Source organism: Ambystoma mexicanum, chromosome 4q, assembly GCF_040938575.1.
Source record: "Ambystoma mexicanum isolate Mex_15411 chromosome 4q, UKY_AmexF1_1, whole genome shotgun sequence".
NCBI classification, from domain to species: domain Eukaryota; kingdom Metazoa; phylum Chordata; class Amphibia; order Caudata; family Ambystomatidae; genus Ambystoma; species Ambystoma mexicanum.
Window position 1 is genome coordinate 818559396 of NC_090928.1, and position 14532 is coordinate 818573927.

Genomic DNA, 14532 nt, shown 5'->3' on the forward strand with positions numbered 1-14532 from the left:
CTTCCTGGTCTGGTGGTAGAGTGGCTCTATTTTTCCATGAGTGGATTCCTGCCACCATGATCCCCATTCCTCTCTTGCCTCCCTTGTCCTCCCTCACTCCCCCCATACTCTCTTCCTTCTCTCCCATTGCACTGGACAAGGTCTCTAGACTAGTCCGCTCTCTGAAAGTCTCCTCCAAACAGGTGCTCCCTGTTCTTCCAGAGGCATCAAGGACAACATTGCCTCTCTCGCCCCAGCCTTGACTGACCTCTGTAACAATTCCTTTGCCACTGGCTCCTTTCCACAACCTCTCAAGCACTCTATAGTACACCCTCTCTTAAAAATGGCATCTGCTGACCCTTCTTGCCCGGCTAACTATCACCCTATCTCTATCACCACTTTCTTGGGCAAACTCAAGGAGATGCTGATCTTCTCCAAACTGACCCTCTGTGCTGAAGCGGTTGGCTGCCTCCATGACCACCGGTCTGGTTTCAGAGCACCCAGAGGCACAGAAACTGCTCTCCTGAACACCCATGAAGACCTGCTCTCAAACCCGGACCCTAACTCTCCCTCTGTTCTGATCCTCCTCGATCTCTCTTCTGCCTTTGACACAGTCACCCACTCCATCCTCATAAACCATCTCCATGATACCAAAGGCATCACGGACCAGACATTGGCGGGTTTGACCTCCTTCCTTTCAAACCAACCATCCCAAGTGCAAATGGGCCCCTTCTTCTCTAAAACTCACTCTCTACCTGTGGCACCCCTCTGGGCTGTATCCCATTGTGATTGCTCTTCAACACATACCAAGCCCCTCTGGTGGACTTGATCTGCACCTTCTCTCCTCATTTCCAGTGTTATGCTGATGACACTCAGCTCTCCTTTAAGCTTCCTTGCTCTTCCTCCTCTACTTCCTCTCTCATACCTGACTGCCTGACTGCTATTCAAGTGTGGTGCTCTGACAATGATTACTGCCTTAATGCCAGTAAGAAAGGAAATCCTTCTCATTGGGATGAACTCTCTGGTTCCCCTCACCTCACCCTCTTGTGAGGGAAACAACCTTGGTTCATCTTTGACTCCTCTCTCTCTTTCTCTCCACTTATCATGGACCTTGCCAAGAAGTCCAATTTTCAGCTCCACCTCCTCAGAGGCATTCTCCCTATCCTCACCTTCCCCAGAAGATCAACATCTCCTGCTCTATGGTTCTCTCAAGGCTGTACTACTGCAACAGCCTCTCCCTAAATCTGCCTCTTTCCTCCCTTTGCACCCTTCAACTAATCCAGAATAGGGCTGCAAGACTTATCCTTACCCTCAAGCCCAGGGACCACATCTCTCCAGCCATAAAATATCTCCACTGCTTCCCGGTGAGCGCAAGGATCAAATTCAAGACCCTTTACATCACCCACAAGGTTGTTTGGGGCCTGGGACCTCTCTACACCCAGCTGTCTCTCCCTAAATACCTCTCTGCTAGAGTTCTTCGGTCTTCTAACTCCAATTATCTGCAAGTCAGCTGTTTCTCTAACTGAAGAGTGGGAGGTAAATCCCTTTCCTCAGCAGGTTCCTCCATCTGGAACGGCCTCCCTGCCCCCCTCAGACTTGAGCCTGATCTTTCTAAGGTCCTTAAACTTCTCAAGACTTTCCCTTTCTCTGCTTCCTTCCTGCTCCCTCTCCCGGGATGATGTCCCTCTACCACTACAAGTGGTGCTTGGTCCTTTCTGAGTCATACAGGGGCCAGACCACCCATGATCAGTCTCCCCCAGCATCTCCTTCCAGCATTTGCCCTGAGGCACCCTTCCTCGGACTAGCCCGAATCTGGGCCACCCTATCCATCACACTTATCTGCCCTTCCCCCTTTTTCCCCTGGCACTTTCCCTTGTTGGCCCCTTCAGCACTTGCTCACTGCTTTGCCCCCCACACTGCTTCCCTTCACCCGCTCCCATCCTACTCCCTACTTCTCCCTCCCCTGCACTTATCACCTTTGTCTTTGCACTTGCACAGTAGGATTTTTACAAGGCCAATATAACCATCATTGTTGTTTTTCTTTTCCTATATCCCCGTAAGCCACTTTTTTGTCTTGTGGCACCTGCAAACTCTTGTGTATATGCGCCCTACAAATGCCCAATAAATAAAATGACTTAAATAACTCATTTTTGCCTGCAATTAATTATGAATGTTTCCATCGTATTTCATTGGAGGATGTGCAAACCTGGACTGGAAATGCTCATGCGCCACATGATAATTTCTAGTCATGGTTCCACAATGCAAACATGAGAATGCAACCTCTCTGTGCTGTGTTTTTCCCATTATACGGCATGCATAAAATAGACACGGTATTGCATAGGGACGGGATAGAGAATCATGTATCGTTCTGAATAAGCAATGCACTTTGTGAAATGCTTACCACTCCCCAGAAAAAAAAAAAACACACACACTCATATTTTGCATGAGGGCCCAGAGTGCATGATTAAAATTCAGCGTTTCATTTTTCTTACTTATGTGCACAGTTCAGCACACGAGCATGACACATCGTGTATAAATATGATCTCTTTACTTGTTCGTCCACGCATCTTAAAAATGTAAATTTGGGCACCAGAAGCACCATCACAGCCCTACAACAGTCAATCAAAATGTTGGGAAAACACAAATGGATTTGTGCGAACACAGGCTGCATTTAGCGCCTGCTAAAAGCAGACACATCCCATTGCACTCCATTGTAAATGCTGTTTGAAAGCATAATTTGCAGGCAGCCTTTACCTTTTTAACAAAATGCTAAGGCTATTTTGTCTGTTTCCACTCTCTCATATTTCACTCCATTTAGTAAAAGTGGACAATTGCATGCAGGGCACCCAACAATGACTACTTTTAGCACAATGACCTCCTTTCCATCCTCACTGCACTTAACGCATATGTGTATGTCTGTGTCTGTCAAATATGGAATCCCTTCAGGGCCCCTGTGCTTCCCGGCATGAAAGATGAGAGAACCCACCACTCTTCTGTAGGATCTATCAGACTGTGCAATCTCATAGCCTCTGTATACTAGTTCCCTGACACATTTCTGTGAATCCTCATGCTCTCCCGATGCGAAAAGTATTTTCCTACAGCTCTCTTGAGGAATTAGTTAAAATTTCATAACCAAGAGACTGAATAATACTGATGAGTCAGTGGAGAAAACAGAATTGCTTCACTTATAACATTCAGCGATGTCCCTTCACCTTTGCTTGCTAGATATCTTCCTCAGGTACCTTCTAACAGTCAGCATCTGGTACCTCCTCAAAAACAGCTTTTTCATTGTTGCATTTTATTCTGACCTGCTAAGGTACACTTACATCCTGTCCAGACAATTGCTTTAGAATGTTTACTTTTGAGAAGCTATACCTTCTGCAGCCACTGCGCTTGTGTATTTGCCAGTCATATCTACCTGGTCCTATAGCTAGTGGAGCAGCATACTGTGTCCTACAAAGCTACTACGTGTACTAAACAAATTAACAGTGCAATACCCTTATCACCAAAACTCCCAAATGAAATATGTTGGCCTCATTATTTTGACTATGAACATGGTGCTTTAAACACCCTACAGCATATCCAATTAGTAATGAACCTCTCGTATAAGCTCCTGGTAATCCTGTTTGGGTTCAGAGATTTACATGCGAGCAACTAGACAGTCTGCCACAAATCACAAACTCACTCAGATTTGGCTAGAATAGCCCATGCTGAAGTCATTCAGATCACCTGCCACTCCTTTCATGTCAGATATAGAATTAACTCAGCTTAACCCCGAAAAAGCCTACATAATATGATGCCTCTCTAACTAATTAATAAAACATGCCTTTCAAGTTCCCAATCATGTGATACATATATCTGGAAAAGGACTACTTGTGATCCCCCACAGATCATGCTCCATTCACAAAGGAAGAACATTCAGTGTCTCTAGTCCCCAGAAAACGTTGGGTAGAATCCAATCATGTCCACACCATTTCTCTTAAATCCACCCTTTTTAGAAAATAACCTAGGGCCCTCCACGAGTTCTGCAGAGATATCCAGTGTGTGGAGGCGTTTTGATCGTCATTCAGCACTCCCTCATTTACTCACTCCTACAGTCGCACATTTGGTCAGTCAGCCCTATAGTGAGCTGTTCGCCCAGATTAGAACACAGGGTGGGAAAGAGGAAACAAGAAGAACATGAATTACCAATGATAATAGCTGTATGCATCAAGCCCCAAACGATAAGAACATCGGAGAAATGTAGAAAAACGTCAGAAAAACCCACAGGTCATCAATTACAATTTCTACAGCAGCAGTAAAATATAATATTAGCATAGCCTCATTACCTAATTATACCTAGAAAACAAAGAGTTGGATTGTTGGTCCCCTTGTCACTTTATAGTATTTATTCGGATGCCACATGTTGCAGATATTATCCTTGTTTAGAACCTTGTAGCTGTGTGTGTGTTTACCATTTACATATATGTGCATAAGGTTAGCATCTGTTTTACCAGACGAACACATATTCCCAAGAAATAATATGTTAGTGTATACCTGTTTCAAATATGGCAGCAACAAGATGAAAGTGAATCATGTCATCTTTTTACAACCCACATAGCACTGTCCATGATCCCTAAGCCTTTAATTCACCTGCCTATTTCTTGCTAAATTGATTGAATTAGAAAGGACTCAACCTACAACACTGTCTACAAAACTCACCAGTTTCCTTGCAACTTGCAGCAGATGGAAATATCCATCTACTGATCAACTTGAAATCTGCTGTCAGTCTATTCATAAATAAGACATATAATTCATGTGATCCTGAATTGGATTTCCTCTGGGATCTCAAATAGTTGTCTTCCATCTCTGTGCAGTGCCTGCTTTATAATTAATGCCCTATCCGATTCGGTTGTGGATTTGCCTCAAAAATGTCAAATTGACACAGTACAAATGTACACAACTTAAAATGAATACCTGTTTAGCAAGAGGGTGAGAAAAAAAACACTGTTATAAATTGAGAAAGTGTATGGAAGATCATCTTCAAGTTAGGCCGTATTTTGAAAAAAAATGGTTGAAATAGTGTCTTTTGTCTTTCAAGGTGACAAACAGCTATATGCATTTATTTTCTATTGGCCGGCAATTGGAAGATAATGTATTTCTTTAAGAAATGCATTCCACATTATGTCTTTTGGAGTATGACCTTGTAACTAATAGAATTACTGTAAGGCCACCCACCTACTTCAAAACATTAGTTCACACAATCATAGTTATTAGCAACATTCATGGACCCACATTCATGAGGGTATTCGGAAACAGGCGTGATTCCTCATAGCCCTAAGAAAGAATTTCACAAGTTAACTTAGTTTATACCTACCCAAATTGCAGTAATTTGATAGCTGTTTACAGGATTCCTTAATGGGGACATATTGCATATGCTCCCTGCACCCCCAGTTCAAATTGTGTGTGGTTGGGAAGATACTTCTCTGGTTAAAGAGGAGTTCTCAGAAAAGTAGCAAAACAAAGTCATCTCTGCTTTTTGGAATCAGTCTTTACAAGTCTTTTTTCTAAACCCTAAAGGTGAATCTTAAACTGTAGTGCCAAAGCCCCTATAATTTCTTTATAATGCACAGTTTGTTTTGTTAATCTTGTGTTTCAGTGAACACCTTCGCTGACTAAACATGAGCACAGACTCGTTGACAATTAGAGTATCCTTTGTTGCATTTTGAAAAATTAGTTAACAAATCATTACTTTATAAGATTGCTGCATTTTCATTTAACTTTGTATTACTAAAGATGTCAAAGTGTTTGTTGATTGTTCTACAAATCATTTTCACGTGTATTAAATGGCAAAGAGGAATATGAAACCAAATATACTAAACATTAAATGAAGCACAGACACAATGCCTACAAAGTGGCACAAGTAACTTTTGTCAAAGCCTTAATGCTCTTTCATAAATTGTGTACCAATGAAGTGTATCCTATGAAACAAACCAAGGATCAATGACACAATTTGATATATTCAATTTTTGCTACAGTTTTACATACACCACATGTTCTACTCATGGTTGCACTTTAGGGAAAGGTTTGTGTTTTATGAGGTTTGTCTTAGATGAATGACATATACAGTAAGTGTTCTAGACAGGGTCTCACATTCTTTGTTCTTCTTCAAAGGTCCAACTTGGAGTAAGAGGTGGAATGTATTTTGAAAACATAAATCTGTTTAACTAGATAATAAGAAATATCAAAAACCCTGAGCTCACTGATTATTTTTGTAAAGCCATTATATGATGTTTAAATCTGTTGTTTGGATCTGTATTTAACAAAAGTTTAATAACCTAGTTGAAAGGCAGATTTCTAATTTTCAATTAACATAGGATTAATTTTGTTTGCTAAAATAAAATAAATGATTGAATGAAAAGTCGGAACCATGAACTGTTTTAGGTAGCATTTTTTAAAAATCCAAATTTCAAAAAAATCGTGTGGCAACTGTTTAGCTCAAGATTTAAGTATTAACTTTTAACCTTTGACCTTACAGATTTTAACCAATGAAATGTCTCTTTAAACTTTAAAGGAAACAATGATAACGAACGCCTGGCGATTGCTAGACAGCGAATTCCATATCGACTTGGTCGAGTAGTTGATGATTGGCTACTCGACAAAGGTAAAAACATTGATTAAAACTTTAAATAAAAATAATTTGAACATAACCAAGTAGTATTTCATTGTACCACAAATAAACCTAAAATAAATATTCATTAAAACTAAATTAAACAACATTTAAACAGTAAAATGTAAATAGAGTTTTTTTTGCATACGTTGTACAATAATTTATATACCTTATTAGAAACATCAGATGTTTAATAATCCTACCCTGTTAACTTAAGGTTAAAGGGACTGTTAAATATAATCTACTAAATCTATGAAGGTTCTCACATAAGACATTAACCAAACATGCTAAATCATTCATAGATTATATTTCCTGTTCCAACATCTAAATTATTTACTAAAATATATGTAGATATGATATTTTATTATGGTCCTGAAAAAATATGTTGTTTTTAAACTCTAGGTATTTTAAATAGTGGGCAATATGGATTGCCAATCAAAATGAAGTCCCTTTAACGTTTGCAACTTTCCGTGGGGATTTTGGAACTACCTCTAATGCAAACTGAACATAGCATTGTGTGCATGCTTTTATTGTGCAGAAGCCCATCTGCTGAATTGAATAGTCCATTTGATAGATTTATGACTCTTGCTGAGGATTTCTCTGTTTAATTGAAGTGTGCCATTTTTCTCCATTGGTATGTGTATCATCTCGGAAGCCGCTTTTACATCTTATAGCTTTTCTTTCAAATTATAGTTTTGCTGTATGCCAATCACACACTATTTGTGAAATTTCTTTGTATTTGAAATGCACACAAACACACACACAGACACACACAAATACAAACTCACTCATATACAACATAATGACTTCCCTTTCATTGTGTAGTTTTAAACACTCAATTCCAGTTCATATTTAAAGACATTCCATCCAGGTCTTTAAAACCACTAACCTATAGCTCATTTGCAAATTATGCAGATTGGTAGATTATCTGAAAATCTATATTTATATTTTCCAATCCATATATGGATGTGCTGTCACATATATATGGTAATAATTCATTAATAACAACCTTTCAAACAAAAAAACAGGGAACACAATTGAACATTTCAAAGAAGATCTATTAATGGTGCATTAAATAAAACATATTCTATTTGTGTGCATCAGCTGCAGTTCTCCCTGTTAACATTGTTCACAAGAAACTATATACATTTGTGAATATCTTTGATTGGCATTTAAGCAAGACTTAATATTGATATTTATTAAAGTACAATATGTATTGGTCAAATTGCATTTCATATGCACCTCATTAAAAAGCAATGAATTATGAGGATTTCCCATATAATTTATTGCTATCATTTTTCACCCCATGAAGATATGTTAGTCATCATCTAAGCATATCAAGTTCACAATCAACATTCTTGCATGTATATAACATTATGTTACAGGGCGGCAGCTAACAATCTTCAATAGCCAAGCAACTATAAAAATTGGAGGCAAGGACAGAAGCCAGCCTTTCCAGGGCCAGCTTACTGGTCTTTACTACAATGGCTTGAAGGTTCTGAATATGGCTGCTGAAAATGATGCCAACATTGTGATAGAAGGAAACGTGAGACTTGTTGGAGATGTGCCTTCCCCTATGACTACAGAGTCAACAGCCACAGCAATGCAGTCTGAGATGTCCACCTCTGTTATGGAAACAACAACAACCCTGGCGACGAGCACTGCCAGAAGAGGCAAGTCAGCTACAAGAGAACCTATAGGACAGGTTAGTGCATTTGCATCCTTTTATTTGGTTTACTAAAATATATTATTACGTTTTAGGACAGATCTATGCACTGTTGTAGTTAGAATTTATTTGGACTCCAAGTAAGAAAGACATGTTGTAGCAACAAGGCAGCCTTTTCCATTACATGTTGAGATAAGTCCACAACACACTTGTTACTTGATTCACATGCAATTTAAAATAGTGCAGCGAGGTATTCTCTGTTGTTGCTATTGGTAACAGAAACCTTAGTGTTGATGTGCATGGTTTTGAGCACTGCATGTATGTTATGGATGTATATATCATTTACAATTGTAATATGTTGTTATTGTTTGCAATATTTGAAAATCTCAGGCGTGATGTCATTGGGAATCCCAATGATTATCAGTATTTGGGTCCAAAAATGTTATCTAAGCAGCCAAGTCAATGTATATGTTAGGAAGGATCCTAATTTCACCCGTACTCTACCTACTGTTCTGTTAGGTACAACCTGAAGACTGAGAGGTGATATAATTCTCTCTTCAAGTACCACAAATCTACAAATCCCTTTTCTGAAGCATTCAGCTTTGCCCAATAATGAACACAAACTAGAAAATGTATATTTTTACGGATTATGGTAACAGTCAATGTAACACTTGTGGATTCCCAGAGATATAATAAATTACACGACTATTTGCAATTCATCAGACATATAAAATGTGTTGTGTTCAGTGGTAAGGGGTAAATTGAATGGGTTCATTAAGATGTTGCCTGGCTATACATCAGAGAGCCTTGTTCACATTCGCCTTCCTAATGATTGCCCGGTCTACATAATTAGGAATTACCTTCATACATCAATTTTCTGTACTACAATTTAAAGACACATATATTTTGGAAACAGTAGTTAAGACTCTCAATGAGGAACAAATTGAGTATGCATAGTCCTGGAAGAGAATAGTGTGAAGAGCAACATATGTCTGTGATTAAGGTTTGGAAAGACGTGGTTGCATTTATGATAATGCATATAGCCCAAGTATTCATGAATGCAGACATCTAGAAATCAATACACACATATTGCGACCATTTCATTTTCCTTGATTGAAGCTACCAATAAAATATATCCTTTGGAGCCAGGGTACAATTTGTTTTAATCAGAGGCATCTTTAATCATGTGCGAACGGGGCTGATCTGAGTGATAAAAATGAACATAATTTTTCTGCAGACAGTCGTCTGATGGGGCTCCTCTGTTAGCTAAGCACATCATAAAGCAGCTGCCTGGAGTCTAAAGTTATATTCAATGATTTTATAATCTTTGCAAAAAAAAATCTTTGTCTGCAACTGTAACGACTGCAGGGGGGGTTATCTGAACGTTTGTCCTCTATATGGCAGAGTAGAAGCACAGAGCACCCCAGCCAACATTCTCTATTGTTGGTAGCAACGGACGAGAAATCAATGCTTAAGCTCTCAGAAGGTGATGCGGGCTAGTTCTTAAGTAGAGTGTAGTCCCCAAGCCCCCACAAAGGAATGTCCAGTAAACTACATTAGTGATAATACAGTTCTTTATATAAATAAGGTTCAAGTTATATACACACACAATAACACACTTTGTGCTCAGACAATATATAATGATAAATGTGTTGACTATCTATGTGGTACCACAGTTGACTCTTGACTCCTTTAAAATGCACCAACTGCTAACAGTTGTAAATTAGATACAAGTCTAATAACAATGTAAACCAACACTAGACATGGGAGGAAAACAAGTTGGGTTAAACAATTTGCAGAATATTTTGTCCCTACCCAAGACACAGTTCTGTGTGAGGATCCCCCTACCTGGGAAACCTGTAAATACAGTATACTGACAAGTCCAGGCCATATATTGTTTGATATATTCTTGGTTCCTTATAAAAAGGTTTTACTACTGCAATGTACCTGGTTTAGCAGAGTTTGTCGACGGGTCATTGACAGATCCTTCTTGAGTGAACTCCCTTTAAGGCAGGAGCCACGGATCATCGGGAACCCTTGAAGAAAAGGTTGAATAATAGCTTTGAGGCAAAATAACCCATTTATAAAGGCATTTTATGCAATCTTCATGGTTAGCCAGCGTACCCCTTACACACTCCGCCAACTGTTTCTAGGTTCAAATAATGATAGCTGTATTGAGAAAAGATAAGGTGCTCTTGCAGCAAGTTGGACATCCCCACAATGATGTAAGAAGGGATGAGGAAGGCAGAGAGTGAATTGGTTTTACAGCAGCGCAGTGATGCTGTTAAAAAAAAACATTAGATCTTTTTGTGCCCGTACAGCACTATCCCTTGACATGTCCAGCTGGATCCTCTCTATAGCAGTCTGTTGCATGTATTTTGCCTCAGAGTCTTGGCCAACATAATATATCAGAATGGAGAGATGATGCAGACATCAACAAAGAAACTAGAATGAATAATGTGCAACTAAGAGACATGGAGAAGGAATCAAGATGGAATGGTAGAAAGAAAAGAGAGAGCAGAGAGATGAGGAAAGAACTAACCAGGAATTAATGAGAGGCTTTACAAAGGAGAGAGAGAGTGAGAATAGCATTTATGAGAACAGCAAGAAATATAGGTAAAACAAAATAGACCTGATGTTCAACAGGTTTAATTATAATGAATGCTTTCATGAAGTTTAAGCCTGGCCTACACGTGTTTAACTCAAAGTGATTCATCAAAGTCACTTATGTAAAATGCTGTAGAGCCCTCTTTAAATACTTCTCATGTTGTGATATTAATGGCAAGTTATCCGAATATGTAGGTTTAGCAATTTACATAGTTGGGCTGAGGTCCAACCTTGTCAAATTCTACAATTTTGACTCGGGAGGATTGCTCAGGGGCAACATGCTCGCCTTGGAAGCAAGACCTCATGGAGCAACGCAGGTTCGTTCCCTGGGTCCGCGCTTAGAAACCTCTAGGTATTAAGCATGTTATAAATAACCTATCATATCATATCAAATGTGTTGATGTTTGAAAGTATCTTAGAATGGATTCACAGTGTCGATTGTTCAAACATTTTTTGATTTGTAATTTACAGATGTTGCATTTACAGATGGATGTGACACAACCACACTTGTGTCTGGAGCACTGTGAATCCATTCTAAGATCTTTTCTAACATCAGAACATTTGAATAATGTGAAAAGGTTTGATCTCTGGTCCACTATGTAAATTAGTGACAGATTGGCCACGGTGATGCAACACACTACCTGCTTGAGCAGGCTGTATCTGGCCAGAGGAGGAATTTACTTGGGGCTGGATTATACAAAAGGGTGCACTCATAGACAAAACAAACAGTGTAATTGATTTGTTGAAGAAGATGTTTTGGAGGAGCCAGAACATCTCTTGTAGGTGATGGTCAATGAATTAGTGTCCTGTTTATTTTCTGTGTGATGCAACACAACACCTGCTTGAGCCACTGTGAGCAACGGGTTGAAGGCAGAATGTGAACTGTACCAGATTATTGAAAGGCACCCTGAGTCACAAACCAAGCAGTTGATTTGTTTTGGTGGAATAGAGTATTTTAGCAGTGGCAGAACAAACTGTTGGATGTGGTGGTGGTGTGCATTTAGTGACACATTGACGAGCTATGTGAGGTAACACGCCGCCTGCTTGACCACACTGTGAACAGTAGGTCAGATGAGGCTTTTACACTGGCCAAGCTTATTTGAATGTTCACACTCACACACAAAACAAAACAAACAGTCACATTGTTTTTGGGAACAGAACATTTTGGGGCTGAGTGAATAATGGCTGGTGGCAGTGGTGGGCAATTTGTGGAAGGTTGATTGACTGTGTGATGCAAAACCCCACCTCCTTGTGCACACTGTGAGTAGTAGGCCAGAGATGTTGTGCTTGGCTAGCTTGTTTGCACAGGAACACTCACACAAAACAGTTGTGAGGGAGAACATTAGTCATTCTAATGTCATCTCTGGATTTGCTGCTTCTGCCACCTCAGTGCAGCCTGCCCAAACCCAAGTTCCCTAATATCTGGCAAATGTGGGAATGTTTCCTCTGCCCCCATGTTGCAACTAGCTCATGTAAATGCCCATGTTCTGCTGAGTTTGGTTGAGGTGTCAGCTGAAGAGACTACCACATCATATATTGCAAGGTTAGCAAATGCTATTAAGGGGTGGGGTTGGATTTGCCATTCTCAGCAGTGCAGTAGGACAGGGGCACATGAGCAGTGTTAAACGAGCGGATGTCGCTCAACCTAGCAAACCCATTGCATCTTCCACCCCTTCCAATCCTTTGGACTATGATTTGTATGTTGGCAATGGTGGTGGACAAGATAATGAAGTTGATGATGATGACCAGAATGTTTTCTACACCCCTTATTCTAATAGGAGAACACTAAGAGAGCTTGATATACTGAGTTCAACCCAGTCAGTGGTTGGAGGCGGAGTTATAAACACATACTGAATAGTCACCTACTATTATCCCCCCCCTTGTGTCAGTATGTAGAAACAATTACCACAAAGCACTTGTCCTGTCTACCACCGTTGTGATACACCTTAGAGATCCCAAGGTGGAAGTGGTATATGTCAGTCAACAACAGTGCCTAATGTAGCATCACAGCAACCAGTACCCGTTCTTGAATATGTGCAACTTGAGGAGTGCTATGTTCCAAATGTTGAGTCCACAACACATATCTATGGCATGGAACTTCTTCATATAGGGTAAAGAGCAGCATCTTATCACCTGCATTCCGTGCAGAATAGTTATATCGTTTGGGAAACATGGGGAATATTGGGCATATAAAGCAACATCATGCCCAAGAGTAGGACCATAATGTTGCACAGTGTTCCTCCAGGAGCCAATAAGCACTCAGTGGAATACTGGCAACGCTCCATTTGTGGATCCTAGAACTGTGAGCTATGTCAGTCATGCATCAATGAAGTGTGCCAGGCAGGTCCAGCAGTAGCACCCAAACACAAAGTAGCAGTAGGGGAACAATTTCTATTTGCCGGCCTAGCTTCTACGAGTCATTTGAGCACAGTCCAAAATGTAATTGTAACCACCCATGAGTACAGCTGCTTAATTGGAAACTGATCCGAATACTGGCAGTAGAACTTCGGCCATATGCCTTTTTTGCAAACAGAGGTTTCAGAGAGCTAATGGTAAGTGCTGAATCCATTGGCAAATTCTGAGCAAGACTAACATGTAAGGTGGGAAAGTCTACTTCACTAAGGATATGTTGACACATGGTTAAAGCACTGATTGTGTGGCTTTAACAGCTCATTGGGTCACCTTCCCCTCTAGTGCAGAACAAGGAAAGCCATCCAAGCAGCTTCATGCTGTCAACCAACAAGCCACTTTGTGTAAGCAAGATTTTGATGGTAGGAGCCACACAGGAGCAGGCAACAGGTATAATAAAGAGGCACAGGTGGTGGCAGAGTGGCTAAAATTGGACGTTGTGGCATCAGACAATGGTTTCAAAGGCTTTGATGCATTAATACTGGAAACACAATGTATGTGCCATGCTTTGCTCATGTTCTCCACCTTGTTGTGAAATATTTTGTAAGAGATTGCTCCCCTGACCATGATATGGTTGTTGTGGAACACAATATCTGCACTTATTCCAGTCATTTACGCAGTGATATAACTTATTTGAGTGCATTGAAGGTGCAGCACAAACTCCTGCACTGCCAGCTTAAAATGCCTGTTCAACCTGCTGGAATTTAACTGCATATCTTTCACCAGCTGTGTGAACAAATCAATTCTGTGAGTGATTATAGATACAATCACAGTTAAGCACTGGATGGGGCTTTCCTCAATTTGACTCAATGACAGCTCATGGATAATGGCTGCTGTTTGCTACAGCCCCTTCACGAAACTTTGGAAGCCACTCAGTTTGAGAGCCAGCAATGTGTGTCACTGAATGTGGTTCTTTCATTGGCCTACTTGCTCAAAATTAAACTTTCCAAAAGAACAGCATTTCATGATAGCACACATGAGGCAGCCATTGCATAGCTGGTGAGAGAACTGCTGGCAATCTTTCAGAATAGACCACATATTAACAACATGAAAGAAAATATTGAGTATCATTTGATGTCATTCATTGAACCCCGTTTATGGTTAAAGTGGCTGCATTCCAGAGTGTGAGCAGTAGATGACAAATACATGAGAAATAGTTGGAATGTGGAAGACTGCACTCGAGAAATGCTCACAAGATCACGTGCTTTCCAATCAGAGGAAA

At 40.1% G+C, this 14532-nt stretch overlaps 1 protein-coding gene across 27 annotated transcripts in view; it reads left to right on the top strand.

Annotated features, from left to right (window-relative positions):
- The window catches only part of NRXN1 (neurexin 1), a 2019102-nt gene that overhangs the window by 1885298 nt on the left and 119272 nt on the right, over positions 1–14532 (top strand). For 16 of the 27 annotated variants that reach the window (XM_069608367.1, XM_069608369.1, XM_069608373.1 and 13 more), the window contains 2 exons: positions 6533–6622; positions 8014–8333. In XM_069608367.1, coding sequence (XP_069464468.1) covers positions 6533–6622; positions 8014–8333 — 410 coding nt within the window. The remainder of the gene's footprint in view (positions 1–6532; positions 6623–8013; positions 8334–14532) is intronic. The other 11 variants (XM_069608380.1, XM_069608381.1, XM_069608382.1 and 8 more) reach the window with 1 other exon arrangement.